This window comes from Bos indicus, chromosome 1 (assembly GCF_029378745.1).
Source record: "Bos indicus isolate NIAB-ARS_2022 breed Sahiwal x Tharparkar chromosome 1, NIAB-ARS_B.indTharparkar_mat_pri_1.0, whole genome shotgun sequence".
NCBI lineage: Eukaryota > Metazoa > Chordata > Mammalia > Artiodactyla > Bovidae > Bos > Bos indicus.
The window spans coordinates 126,935,697-126,951,377 of NC_091760.1; the positions used below are offsets into that span (position 1 = coordinate 126,935,697).

General features: G+C 36.5%; 1 protein-coding gene across 2 annotated transcripts in view; it reads left to right on the forward strand.

Moving 5' to 3' along the window:
- Positions 1-15,681, forward strand: part of ATR (ATR serine/threonine kinase) — a 120,591-nt gene that overhangs the window by 95,051 nt on the left and 9,859 nt on the right. For both annotated transcript variants that reach the window (XM_070793712.1, XM_019961396.2), the window contains exons 37-41: positions 7,966-8,063; positions 8,660-8,892; positions 10,143-10,277; positions 11,762-11,962; positions 15,213-15,356. In XM_070793712.1, coding sequence (XP_070649813.1) covers positions 7,966-8,063; positions 8,660-8,892; positions 10,143-10,277; positions 11,762-11,962; positions 15,213-15,356 — 811 coding nt within the window. The remainder of the gene's footprint in view (positions 1-7,965; positions 8,064-8,659; positions 8,893-10,142; positions 10,278-11,761; positions 11,963-15,212; positions 15,357-15,681) is intronic.

Genomic DNA, 15,681 nt, shown 5'->3' on the forward strand with positions numbered 1-15,681 from the left:
ATGCTCACTTACTACTATGAAAATCCTAGGGCCCTAAGATTTATGCTAAGTCTATTCTGCCTATGCTCTATAAATGGAGCTCAAAGCTTGGATTTACAACTTGTTTTACTACATATTTTGAGCCCACAGTCAAGTCTTACTACTCAAAAACAGAGTCCTTTCAAAATGTGAGGTGCTCATTGACAATGCACCTGGTCACCCAAGACTTCTAATAGAGATGTATCGTGAGACTAATGTTGTTTTCATGCCTGCTACTACAACATCCTTTTTTCAGGCCATGAATCGGCATAATCTCAGCTTTCAAGTTTTATTGTTTAAGAAATACATTTTGTGATTGGGGTGATGTCAGCAATATGGCACAGTGAAAAGATACTTTTGCCTCCATCTACAATAAGTAAAACGTTCACAGTACACCAGAGATACTTCTGCTGAACACATCAAGATATGGAGAACCCATATATCAGTACATTTAAAGGTGGGTGGACTAGAACACAGAGAGGAGATAAAAGCAAGGGAACAGCAGAGGTGGTGCCTGCAAACCCAGCTCTCCAACCACAGCAACTGAGTCTGCAGCCGCAGAGAACCTTATAGAAGCGGGAAGGAGGTACACATTCCAGCCTCCTGGCCTCATAAGTTTCTGTGGCCAGGGTAACTGGGAAGCAGTTGCAGTGGGGCCTGAGATCCTTTCCCTCCAACTGCTGAGGCACGACTCCAGGTCCACTGTGGCAGAGCCCACAAACACCACAAAAACAAACACAACAGAGGTGCCCACACAACTTTGGCTCCCCTCCCAACTTTCCTCATTACCCTCCCCCTGTGGCAGGGGAGCCTGCAGTTCATGGGATTCCAGGCAAGATGGCAGAACCTATCACCCAGGTGCCCAGGCAGCAACACCAGTGACAGTGGCAGGAGGAAGGTACCAATGGCTCCAGAGGCACAAGAAACAATAACTGGGGCAAGGAGTCATACTTCTAACTGAGGAGCTGGAAGACAGAAAGGGCAAAATCAGAAAGAACCAGGGACACCGCAGAGAAAAACCAAAAACCTATACTATAGTGCCACCTACTGGAAAACAAATGAAAGGCCTGTAATCTCTAGCCTGTCCCTGCTCCTAATAAGCTGGCAGAGGAACAACTCATCTAGCACCATGAAAAACTACAGTAACAGTGGACCACAAAAAGGAACCAATCATTTTCCAGAAACCAAACTTAAAGTCATAGGCCAGTGCAGGCTGATAGATAGTTCAATACAGCTGTGATGAAGAAACTCAGTGAGCAAAACTTAGGAAGGCAGTTAGTTCAGTGGGTCAGGAATAAAAATTAATGAACAGAAGGAGTACTTACCTAAGAGACTGAAACTCTATAAAAGAACCACACAAATTCTGGAGTTCAATGCAATGAACAAGATGAAGAATGCATTTTAAAGCACTGGAAATTGTAGGCAAATTAGAGAATTAGCCAGCTTGAAGATAGAAATCTAGAAATGGTACAAATCGGATAGGAAATATTTTAAAAATGAGGAAGTTCTATAAGAGCTATCCACCTCTTTTAGGAAGGGCAACATAAGGGTAGTGAATATCCTAGAAAAGAAGGCAGAGAGAAGGGAGCAAAGAGTTTATTTAAATAAATAATAGCTGAGAACTTCCCAAACCCAGAGAAGAAACTGAATATACAAGTCCATAAAGCCAAGAAAACACCCAATTACCTTTTTCTAGACAGATTATACTAATTTGTCAAAAGTCAGTGACAAAGAATTTTAAAGGCAGCTAAGGAAAAAAGTGATGGTAACCCACAAAACTACCTCTTTGGGTATCAGATTTCTCAACAGAAATGCTAGAGACCAGGAGGAAGTAGAGTGACAGTCTGAAAATACTGAAAGATAAAAATTGTCACTCAGGAATACTCTGTCCAGCAAAGTTATCATTCAGATATGAAGGAAAAATAGACTTTCCCGTACAAATGAAAGCTGAGAGAGTTCATCAGCATTAGACTTGCCTCATAAAAAAACTTGAAAGGATCTTTTCTAACAGAAACAAAACAGCAAAAAAGTACACAAAACTTTCAGTAAGGTGATAAATAGAATCAAAAATTACAAACCTTTATCACAATAGGGTTTTTTTCTCTTTTTTTAAAGTTTATTTAAATTGTAGGCTAATTACTTTACAATATTATGGTGGTTTTTGCCATACATTCACATGAAACAGCCATGGGTGTACATGTGTTCCCCACCCTCAACCTCCCCCCCACCTCCCTCCCCATCCCATCCCTCAGGATCATCCCAGTGCATCAGCCCTGAGTACCCTGTCTCATGCATCGAACCTGGACTGGCAGTCTATTTTGCATATGATAATTTACATGTTTCAGTGCTATTCTCTCAAATCATCCCGCCCTTGCCTTCTCCCACAGAGTCCAAAAGTCTGTTCTTTACATCTGTGTCTCTTACGCTGTCTTGCATATAGGATCATTGTTACCATCTTTCTAAATTCCATATATATGCGTTAATATACCATATTGGTGTTTTTCTTTCTGACTTACTTCACTCTGTATAATAGGCTCCAGTTTCATCCACCTCATTAGAACTGATTCAGATGCATTCTTTTTAATGGCTGAGTAATATTCCATTGTGTATATGTACCACAGCTTTCTTATCCATTCATCTGCTGATGGACATCTAGGTTGCTTCCATGTCCTGGCTATTGTAAACAGTGCTGCGATGAACATTGGGGTATACATGTCTCTTTCAGTTCTGGTTTCCTCATTGTGTATGCCCAGCATTGGATTGCTGGGTCATATGGCATTTCTATTTCCAGTTTTTTAAGGAATCTCCACGCTGTTCTCCATAGTGGCTGTACTAGTTTGCATTCCCACCAACAGTGTAAAAGGGTTCCGTTTTCTCTACACCCTCTCCAGCATTTATTGTTTGTAGACTTTTTGATAACAGCCATTCTGACAGGTGTGGGATGGTACCTCATTGTGGTTTTGATTTGCATTTCTCTGATAATGAGTGATGTTGAGCATCTTTTCATGTGTTTGTTAGCCATCTATCTGTATGTCTTCTTTGGAGAAATGTCTGTTTAGTTCTTTGGCCCATTTTTTGATTGGGTCGCTTATTTTTCTGGAATTGAGCTGCATGAGCTGCTTGTATATTTTTGAGATTAATTCTTTGTCAGTTGCTTCATTTGCTATTATTTTCTCCCATTCTGAAGGCTGTCTTTTCACCTTGCTTATAGTTTCCTTTGTTGTGCAAAAGCTTTTAAGTTTAATTAGGTCCCATTTGTTTATTTTTGCTTTTATTTCCATTGCTCTGGGAGGTGGGTCATAGAGGATTCTGCTATGATTTATGTCAGAGAGTCCTTTGCCTATGTTTTCGTCTAGGAGTTTTATAGTTTCTAGTCTTACATTTAGATCTTTAATCCATTTTGAGTTTCTTTTTGTGTATGGTGTTAGAAAGTGTTCTAGTTTCATTCTTTTACAAGTGGTTGACCAGTTTTCCCAGCACCACTTGTTAAAGAGATTGTTTTTTCTCCACTGTATATTCTTGCCTCCTCTGTCAAAGATAAGGTGTTCATAGGGGCGTGGATTTATCTCTGGGCTTTCTATTTTGTTCCATTGATCTATGTTTCTGTCTTTGTGCCAGTACCATACTGTCTTGATGACTGTAGCTTTGTAGTATAGCCTGAAGTCAGGCAGGTTGATTCCTCCAGGTCCATTCTTCTTTCTGAAAATTGCTTTGGCTATTTGAGGTTTTTTGTATTTCCATACAAATTCTGAAATTATTTGTTCTAGTTCTCTGAAAAATACCATTGGTAGCTTGATAGGGATTGCACTGAATCTATAGATTGCTTTGGATAGTATATTCATTTTCACTATATTGATTCTTCCGATCCATGAACATGGTATATTTCTCCATCTATTTCACAATAGGTTTTTAAACTCTCACTCTGTTATAGCATAGCAGTTAAAGGGGGAAAACAGTTGAAAAAACAACTATAGTTGTTGTTCAATTCAGTGACAAATTCACAACATAAAAAGGGATAATTTGAAACAACAAAAAATACAAAAGGGAAAGAGGAAAAGGACAGATCCTATGTAGTTAAATGAAGATAAGATCCTATCAGCAGCAAAAGTACTATTTTATCTATGAGAGGTTTCATACAGATTCCATGAGAACCACAAAATGTAAATCTAGAGTAGAAGCATGAAACATAAAAAAGTAGGAAACTATGAAAGACAGAAAACCTCTAAACCAAAATGGCACACATCATATAAGGAAAAAAAACAATGGAGATCTAGAACAACCAGAAAATGAAAGCTAAAATGACAGTACTAAGTCCTCATCTATCACCAAAAATATAAATGGATTGAATTCACCAACCAAAAGCCACAAAGTGGTTGGATGGATTAAAAAAACAAGACCCAATGATATGCTGCCTCTAGATCAGCTCTGAAGACAAACATAAGCTCAAATTGAAGAAATGGAAGATGATAGTACAGGCAAATGGAAATTGACAGCAGCACAATAATAACAGGGGATTTTAACATCTCACTTGCATCAATGGATAAATCATCTAGAGAGAAATTCAACAAGGAAACAGCAGAAGCAGATGGATTTGATAGATCTGTACAGAACATCCAAATGCAGCAGAATATATATTCTTCTCAAGGGCACATGGAACTTTCTCAAGGACAGGCCATATCTTCAGCCACAGAACAAATCTCAGTAAACTTAAGATTAAAATCATATCAAGCATCTATCCCAATGGTATGGTATGAAACTGGAAATCAACTACAAGAAGAAAGGTGGAAAAATGGCAAGTATATGGAGACTGAACAGCATGCTGCTGCTGCTGCTGCTGCATCTCTTCAGTCGTGTCCGACTCTGTGCGACTCCATGGACTGCAGCCTACCAGGCTTCTTTGTCCATGGGATTCTCCAGGCAAGAACACTGGAGTGGGTTGAATACTGAACAACTATTGGGTCAACAAAAAAATCAAAGAAGAATTTAATTTTAATTTAATTTAAAATTACCTGAAGATAAATGAAAATGACAATATGGCAGATGCAACAAAAGCAGTATTAAGAGTGGAATTTATAGCAGTACAGGCCTACCTTAAGAAACAAGAAAAATCTCAAACAATCTAACCTTACAACCTAAAGGAACTAGAAAAAGAAGAACAAACAATGCCCAAAGTTCATAGAAGGAAGAAAATAATATCAGAGTGGAAATTATTAAATGAAATAGAGACTAAAAAGGCAGCAGAAAAGATCAGTGAAAATAAAAGCTGATTCTCTGAAAAGGTAAACAAAATGGACCAACCTTTATCTAGACTCACCAAGAAAAAAGAGAGGAGCCTCTGCAAAATCAGAAATTAAAGAGGAGAAACAGCAACAGATACCACAGAAATACAAAGGATTATAAGAGAATATTATAGACAGCTATTTGAACAAATTGGATGACCTAGAAGAAATGGACAAATTCTTAGAACCATATACCCTTCCAAGACTGAATGATGAAACAGGAGCAGACAGCTTCACAGGTCCATTCTACCAAACATTCAAAGATTTAACACTATCCTTTTCAAACTCTTTCCAAAAATTGAAGAGGAAGAAACGCTTCCTAACTCATTTTATGAGGCCAACATCACTCTGATACCAAAACCATACAAAGACAACACACAAAAAAGAAAATTACAGGCTATTATCTCTAATGAACATACACAACAAAATCCTCAATAAAATAACTAGCAAATCAGCTGCTACAATGCATTAAAAAGATTAAACATGTGATCAAGTGGGATTTATTCCACGGATGCAGGAATGATTCAACATCCACAAATCAATTAACTTGGTACATCCCATTAATAAAATGAAGGGTAAAAACCATATGATCCTCTCAGTAGATGTAGAAAAAAACATTTGAGAAGATTCAATACCCATTTATGATAAAAAGTCTCAATAAAGCGGTTATAGTAGAAACATACCTCAACATAGTAAAGGCCATATACATCAAACCCACAGCTAACATCATAGTCAACCAGGCTATTGCACACTTAGTAGACTATACAGTATAGTGTAAACATGACTTTTATATGCACTGAGAGACCAAAAAATTTGTGTGACTCACTCTACTATGATATTCCATTTGTCGCAGTGGTCTGATACCAAACATGAAATATTTCTGAGATATGCAGAGGAACCAGAGATCAAATTGCCAACATCCATCTGATCATAGAAAAAGCAAAAGAGTTCCAGAAAAGCACCTACTTCTGCTTTATTGACTACACCAAAGCCTTTGACTGTGTGGATCACAACAAACTGTGGAAAATTCTTAAAGAGATGGGAATACCAGACCACCTTACCTGCCTCCTGAGAAATCTGTATGCAGGTCAAGAAGCAACAGTTAGAACCGAACATAGAACAACAGACTAATTCCAAATTGGGAAAGGAGTACTGCAAGGCTGTATATTGTCACCCTGCTTATTTAACTTATATGCAGAGTACATCATGCAAAATGCCAGGCTGCATGAAGCATGAGCTGGAATCAAGATTGCCAGGAGAAATATCAGTAACCTCAGATATGCAGATGACACCACCCTTATGGCAGAAAGCGAAGAAGAACTAAGGAGCCTCTTGATGAAAGTGAAAGAGGAGAGTGAAAAAGTCGGCTTAAAACTCAACATTCAGAAAACTAAGATCATGGTATGTGGTCCCATCACTTCATGGCAAATAGATGGGGAAACAATGGAAACAGTAACAGACTATTTTCTTGGGCTCCAAAATGACTGCGGATGGTGACTGCAGCCATGAAATTAAAAGTCGCTTGCTCCTCAGAAGAAAAGCTATGACCAATCTAGACAGCATATTAAAAAGCAGAGACCTTACTTTGCCGACAGAGGTCCATCTAGTCAAGGCTATAGTTTTTCCAGTGGTCATGTATGTGTGTAAGAGTTAGACCATATGGAAAGCTGAGCACTAAAGAACTGATGCTTTTGAACTGTGGTGTTGGAGAAGACTCTTGAGAGTCCCTTGGACTTCAAGGAGATCCAGCCAGTCAATCCTGAAGGAAGACAGTCATATTCATTGGAAGGACGAAGCTGAAGCTCCAATACTTTGGTCAGTGAAGACCTGACTCATTGGAAAAGACCCTGATGATGGGAAAAACTGAAGGCAAGAAGAGACAGGGATGACAGGATGAGATGGTTGGATGGCATCACCGACTCAATGGACATAAGTTTGATCAAGCTCCAGGAGTTGGTGATGGACACGGAAGCCTGGCATGCTGCAGTTCATGGGGTCACAAAGCGTTGGACACAACTGAGTGACTGAACTGAACTGATGCCTGTATTAACTTTTCACAAAGAGACAGGGTTGCGTGGTTTGCTGAGAGGATGGTGAGGAAATCAGACTTGATAGAAGATGTATGCTTGTGAACAGTGAAAGACTAAGACTGCAAAGTTTTAAAGAGAAAAGGTTGTATATATTTGAATCCTCAGCAGAGTCATTCATATAGTCTTATATACAGATAATTGATTCCTGTTTTTGAATAGGAGGAAGTATAATAAAGCTAGAATTTCAGGAATGTTAGTCTGGAATTTACTGAAGGAAAGAAATGTCAAATGATCACCCCAGAAATGGAGCGATTAGGCCTAACCTACACTTATGGCCATGGAATACAAATAAAGGCACAATCCTAAGGACAATTTGGAAGAAGTATTGACAGGACTTTGACTCAGTCAAAACATGAGTTTTTTTGGTCTGTGTAATGAAGAACTTAGTGAGGAAGTTATAAAGGAAAAATTGGAAGAGATGAGTCAAATGGGAAGAGAGGAAAAATACTGATACTATAATTATAGTACAGAATTATAGTTAGAAGGTTATATATTCCTTAAGTGGTAGAGTCTTTAAATTTTAATCCATATGATGTAAAAATTAATACTATGTTAATATCTTTTCTATATAATTACAGATCTTTACAGTATGGAAATCAGTTCATATATCAATCAATGCCACGAATGTTATCATTATGGCTTGATTTTGGTGCTAAGGCATACGAATGGGAAAAAGGTATGATTTTTTTGATAAAAAATTTTAAGGGAATGAGATGGAAATCAGTTCATATATCAATCAATGCCACGAATGTTATCATTATGGCTTGATTTTGGTGCTAAGGCATACGAATGGGAAAAAGGTATGATTTTTTTGATAAAAAATTTTAAGGGAATGAGAAGAATTAACATGTGAGCAAGAAATTAAGTGTTAAAAAAGAGGAGAAAGACTAAACAGACTTTTTAAAGTTGTTGCAGTTGCAAAGCCTGCAAGTGAAGATTTGCTCGTTCCTTGGTCAGCCTAATACATATTGAAAAATACTAGTTTAAGCCAAATAGTTTACCTTAAAAATTACTATGGATTGTGGCTTGTTTTCTTTGCTTCTAGTGAAAATTAATGGGCCTTGAGTTTTTCAGTGGACTTAAATATTTTTTCCTACAGGGATAGAAAAATTATCTTTTCATAAACTGGCAAGTGATGTAGCTTTGGACTTGGGAATAACATATATCATAAACCTGTTTTTAAAGCAAGATTGTTTTCTGTGAAACTGATACACTGTTTTGGGGTGTTGTTTTCTTTTTAATAGTATTTTTAACTTTTTTTTTTTTTTCCAGCTGGCCGCTCTGATCGTGTACAAATGAGAAATGATTTAGTTAAAATAAACAAAGTTATCACAGAGCACACAAATCAGTTAGCTCCGTATCAGTTTTTGACTGCCTTTTCACAGCTGATCTCCCGAATTTGTCATTCTCATGATGAAGTTTTTGTTGTCTTGATGGAAATTATAGCCAAAGTACTTCTGGCCTATCCTCAGCAAGCAATGTGGATGATGACAGCTGTGTCAAAGGTGATATATTAAACCCAAAGCCATTGTCTTTTTCCATTTTATGTGGCATTGATTATTTAATGCTGATACATGTCCCAGGGTATCTCTCTTATATTAGATTTGTAGCAAGAAAATACATTTTAAGTATTTTTTAAAAGAAATTGTAGCACTATTTCTCATTATAAAATTCAGAAATATGTATCAAATTAAGTAAATAGTGTGTTTAAGATCAAAGGATTTATCATGCATTTTCTTTATGAAAGTATAGTATAGTAACTGAGAAGGCAATGGCACCCCACTCCAGTACTCTTGCCTGGAAAATCCCATGGATGGAGGAGCCTGGTAGGCTGCAGTCTGTGGAGTCACTAGGAGTCGGATGCGACTGAGCGACTTCACTTTCACTTTTCACTTTCCTGCATTGGAGAAGGAAATGGCAACCCACTCCAGTGCTCTTGTCTTGAGAATCCCAGCGATGGCGGGGCCTGGTGGGCTGCCGTCTATGGGTTGCACAGGGTAGGACACGACTGAAGTGACTTAGCAGCATAGTATAGTAAACTGTTAGTGCTTGGTGTAAAATGGTAACCAGTTTTTTGTTCAAGTTTTTTTTTAATTAAAAGTGCCTGTGCTATTAATACTAGAAAGTTTTTAGTGCATTATCTTAATAATGTACAAGTTGGTAAATATATTTAATGAGTAAGTATATTAGGAGATTTAGAATATATACAGAATAAAAAAAGATAATTAAAATTCAGTTTATATCATTAATATTTTGATGTATTTTTGTATTTGTATTATCTCTGCATATTTTAGCACTAAATTTGGATTACATATATAATTTCATATTTTTCACTTAAGATTGTTACCATAATCATGTTCCCGTGTTATTAAATATTCCTTTGAAGACACAATTTTTTAAAGTTTGTAAAGTTCTATAATGATTACCCATCTATGTTCAACTCTTATGGATTATTAAGGTTGTTCACTTTCTTTGCTGTTATAAAACATCTGGACACATCTGTATTCTCATTTCTGATTATTTCTTCAGGGTAGATCCTAAGAAGAGGATTCATCAGGTCACAGGATAAGCAGCATTTCTTTGGCTGTTGATAGTATTGCCAAATAGATTTCCAGGAAATTTGTATCACTGTAAAGTTTCATCATGCATATTGTTTAAGCTGATTTTTGTCAACCAAAGTTTTGTTATCTTAAAAAAAAAAGATTTTGTTATCTCTTAAAAATATTTTAACAATTGAACTTTTTTTTTATGACAGTCTTCTTACCCCATGCGTGTAAACAGATGCAAGGAAATCCTAAATAAAGCTATTCAAATGAAAAAATCCTTAGAAAAGTTTGTTGGAGACGCAACTCGCCTAACAGATAAACTTCTAGAATTGTGCAACAAATCGGTACTATCATAAATCTTACTACTTATAAATCAAGTTGGGTAATTTTATACAAAACTTCCATATGATTTTAGTGGGTTTTACTTTGATTAGTTAAATTTAAATTCTCACATCTTAGTGTACACATATATCAAAAGTTATCAAATCATGTACTTTAAATATGTGCAGTTTACCTTAATGAAGCTGTTTTTTTAATTTCTTATACCCTCTCTCAAATATTCTCTAAATTTCTAAAAGTTCTTAATATAAATTCTTCTGAGAGTGAATTGTCTGTATTTATTAGAAAATTTTTAAGTGGCAGATATGAAATTTATGCATATAAAATATTCAGAGTTCTCTATATGATTGTTTTCTGTCATATATTCGAACTTTCAAAATTCATATACATTAACCTACACATGCAAAAGGAAAGTTTTGAGTTTCATTCTCTTGGTACACATTTCATAATCTTCTAGGGGATAGGCACTGTGCTAAGGGAAACAAAGATGAATAAGACATGTTCTTCTGCCCTGAGGTACTCATAGTCACATAGGAAACCACACAGATGGCTGTCATCTAGTGTAATAGCTACATTTTTAGTAGGTGTATGACTGGAATATGGATATACTTACAGGAATGAACTGCTGTTCTTCCTAAGGAATTGGAGGGGAAAATACCTAAAGAATGTGTAGGAAAGGTAAAAGTGAGGATAAAGGTGTTTATAAGGAGGGACAGACTATAAGATAAATAGCTAAACTTCACTTTACAAATATTCACTCTATCATCGATTTACAGGTGAGAAAATATAGAATACCCTATGTCTCACCTTCCCTTCAATAAACATCTTCAAAGAATAATCTGTTTTGGCTATCTGCATTAGTCCTATGTGACCCCTGATGCACTTGACATTGTGAAAGATAATGTTATGATAACAGCCAGCATTTATAAACTACTGGCACTTTTTTAAGTGCTTTACATGTACAAACTTCTAGTTCTTTATGTAAAATCTTTATGGCCAGCTACATTAGAAATTCAGGATTTTTCAGATTTTTAAAAGTAATACAATACATATACTTTTTATTAAGTATCATCACTAGGAGTAATCTGACAGTATATCCCATAATCAGATACATAACTATTTCTGCAGTAAAACATGTTAATCTTTGCACTAAGTGAGAAATTCAGGTATCACATAAAATTTGGTACAAAAAAAAGTTTGATGTAAGGACCCCTTTGGAATTTATAATGTGTGCTAACAAATTGTAGGCCACTATTATCTTGTCATTTAGTATCCTATAATGTAGGTACTATTATTATTGATGAGGTAAAAGAGTACAAAGAGGTTTAAATGAGATGATGTATTTTTTTAAAAAATTAGAAAACTACAGGCTGCTGAGCCATTGAAATTAAGATATTATAGAAGTAGAATTTTTCTTTGGGTAAAATTAAGCATTCTGTAATTGAAGGTAAACAGAGAAATTAAAATGTACTACTTTTTTTCCCCCCAGGTGGATGGAAGTAGTTCCACACTGAGCATGAGCACTCATTTTAAAATGCTTAAAAAGCTGGTAGAAGAAGCAACGTTTAGTGAAATCCTCATTCCTTTACAGTCAGTAATGATACCTACTCTTCCATCAATCCCAGGTGCCCATGCTAACCATGAGCCGTTTCCTGGGCATTGGGCCTATATTGCAGGCTTTGATGATACGGTAAACTGCATTTTTATGTTGCTGTTTTTAAGATTGTTAAAAAATACAAATTAAGTTTAAAAGTGTTTTTCTCAGAGACTAAGTGAATTTTTTGTGTTTGTGAAGAAAAAAATGATTAGAAATACAGAAAATTAATACTCTTATTATACTAATGGGACAAAATTAAGTGATAAAAATCCCATATTCAATCTGGTATTTTGATTTTTCAAATGTTCATTTTCTCTTAGTATGACTAAAATCCTTATTTTTTCCATAATTTTCTTTTTCCAGATTCTTCTTTGTCATAAAAATGGAGAGAGAAGGAGAACAAAATACAATTTTGTTTGTAATTTGTGTTTTGGGAAGAAGTGAAATTCGGCTAGGAAGAGTTTGTTTCATTGTTGTTGTTGCTATCTTAGAGAAATAGTACCAGAGCACTTCTAAATAAATACTTTTGAAAACTCTAGATTTATTCTAGTACTTCTGTGGCTCAAAATGTTTTAACTGTTAGCTTCAGAGCCAGCTACTAAGCCACATAATGAAATCATTCTTGTTACTTATAATCATGCTTTGTTCTTAAGAATATTATTCAGCTTATTAAATTCCATCTTTAATTGGACCTGATTTTGAAGGAGTTTTTTTGTCAGAAATCAAATTACTTTCTATTGATAAACATTTCTTACCATTCAGTATCAGTATCAGTTCAGTCACTCAGTCGTGTCAGACTTTTTGTGACCCCATGGGCTGCAGCATGCCAGGCCTCCCTGTCCATTGCCAACTCCCAGAGTTTACTCAAATTCATGTCCCTTGAGTCGATGATGCGATCCAACAATCTCATCCTCTGTCGTCCCCTTCTCCTCCAGTCTTCAATCTTTCCCAGCATCAGGGTCGTTTCAGATGAGTCAGTTCTTTGCATCAGGTGGCCAAAATCTTGGAGTTTCAGCTTCAGCATCAGTCCTTCCAATGAATAGTCAGGACTGATTTCCTTTAGGATGGACTGGTTGGATCTACTGATAGTCCAAGGGACTCTTAAGAGTCTTCTCCAACACCACAGTTCAAAAGCATCAATTCTTCGGCACTCAGCTTTCTTTATAGTCCAACTCTCACGTCATACATGACTACTAGAAAAACCATAGCTTTGACTAGAAGGACCTTTGTTGGTAATGTCTCTGCTTTTTAATATGCTGTCTAGGTTGCTCATAGCTTTTCTTCCAAGTAGCAAGCCTCTTAATTTCATGGCTGCAGTCACCATCTGCAGTGATTTTGGAGCCCTAAAATATAAAGTCTGTCACTATTTCCCCATCTATTTGCTATGAAGTGATCTGGGACTGGATGCCATGATCTTCGTTTTCTGAATGTTGAGCTTTAAGCCAACTTTTTCACTCTCCTCTTTCACTTTCATCAAGAGGCTCCTTAGTTCTTTGCTTTCTGCCACAAGAGTGGTGTCATCTCCATATCTGAAGTTACTGATATTTCTCCTGGCAATCTTGATTCCAGTTTGTGCTTCATCCAGTCCAGCCTTTCTCATGATGTACTCTGCATATAAGTCAAATAAAGCAGGGTGACAGTATACAGTCTTGATGTACTCCTTTCCCGACTTGGAACCAGTCTGTTGTTCCATGTCTGGTTCTAACTGTTGCTTCTTGACCTGCATACATATTTCTCAGGAGGCAGGTCAGGTGGTCTGGTATTCCCATCTCTTTCAGAATTTTCCACAGTTTGTTGTGATCCATACATCAAAGGCTTTGGCATAGTCAGTAAAGCAGAAGTAGATGTTTTTTCTGGAACTCTCTTGCTTTTTCAATGATCGAACAGATGTTGGCAATTGGATCTCTGGTTCCTCTGCCTTTTCTAAATCCAGCTTGCACCCCTGGAAGTTCATGGTTCACGTACTGTTGAAGCCTGGCTTGGAGAATTTTGAGCATTACCTTGCTAGTGAGATGAGTACAATTGTGCAGTAGTTTGAGCATTCTCTGGCATTGCCTTTCTTTGGGATTGGAATGAAAACTGACCTTTTCTAGTCCTGTGGCCACTGCTGAGTTTTCCAAATTTACTGGCATGCTGAGTGCAGCACTTTCACAGCATCATCTTTTAGGATTTGAAATAGCTCAACTGGAATTCCATCACCTGCACTAGCTTTGTTCGTAGTGATGCTTCCTAAGGCCTGCTTGACTTTGCATTCCAGGATGTCTGGCTTTAGGTGAGTGATCATACCATCGTGATCACCTGGGTCATGAAGATCTTTTTTGTATAGTTCTTCTGTGTATTCTTGCCACCTCTTTTTAATATCTTCTGCTTCTGTTAGGTCCATACCATTTCTGTGCCCATCTCTGCATGAAAAGTTCCCTTGGTATCTCTAATTTTCTTGAAGAGATCTCGAGTCTTTCCCATTCTGTTGTTTTCCTCTGTTTCTTTGCATTGATCACTGAGGAAGGCTTTCTTATTTCTACTTGCTATCCTTTGGAACTCTGCATTCAAATGGGTATATCTCTCCTTTGCCCCTTTGCCTTTCATCTCTCTTCTTTTCATAGTTGTTTGTAAGGCCTCCTCAGATAACCAATTTTCCTTTTTGCATTTCTTTTTCTTGGGCATGGTCTTGATCCCTGCCTCTTGTACAATGTCACGGACCTCCATCCATAGTTCTTCAGGCACTCTATCAGATCTAATTCCTTGAATCTATTTGTCACTCTCACTGTATAGTTGTTAGGAATTTGATTTAGGTCATACCTGAATGATCTAGTGGTTTTCCCTACTTTCTTCAATTTGAGTCTAAATTTGGCAATAAGGAGTTCATGATCTGAGCCACAGTCAGCTCCCAGTCTTGTTCTTGCTGTTTTATAGAGCTTCTCCATCTTTGGTTGCAAAGAATATAATCAATCTGATTTTTTACCATTTCTTTCTGATTTGTTACCATTAAAGGCATTTAAAAACTGTCTTAGGTTCTACAGAAAAGTCCTAAGGAAAATGTTTCAAAAATCATTTAAACATTGTGGCTGCTTTAAGAGGCTGCCTAAATTTGGATACTATGAACTTACATTGCTGACAAAGTAATCCTTTTACTTCAATAGCTATGTCTAATGGGTGAAAATGTGTCTCTACTTATGGGTAACCATTCTTTTCATAGATCATAGATAAAGATAAATTAATAAAACCGTCAACTTTCTATATAATACAGGTTATTATATTTTCCTTTATTTATGAGATAACAATACACATAGAAATTTAAACAAAAAATTTGACCTTAATTTATATATAACTCATCATCTTTTAGGTAGAAATTCTTGCTTCTCTTCAGAAACCAAAGAAGATCTCTTTAAAAGGATCTGATGGAAAGTTCTACATTATGATGTGTAAGCCAAAAGATGACTTGAGAAAGGATTGTAGACTAATGGAATTCAATTCCTTGATTAATAAGGTTTGGATACAGTTTGCTTTTATTTTAGAATTGCTATAATTACTATTAATGAGATATAGGCAAGTAGATCCCTCTTGAAGAAGTGAGCTATACTGCCTTTTTCATGTTCACTTAATTTATTTTATCAGGATAAAATATACTTACATAAAATTTACCATCTTAACCATTTTCAAGTGTTCAGTTCAATTTAGTGGTATTAAGTACATTCACATTGTTGTATAGTCATCCTTCTCCAGAACTTTTTTCATCTTCTCAAACTGAAACTCTGTATCTATTGAATAGTAAACTCCCTATTCCCGTCCTCGCCCAGGCTCTGGTAACCACC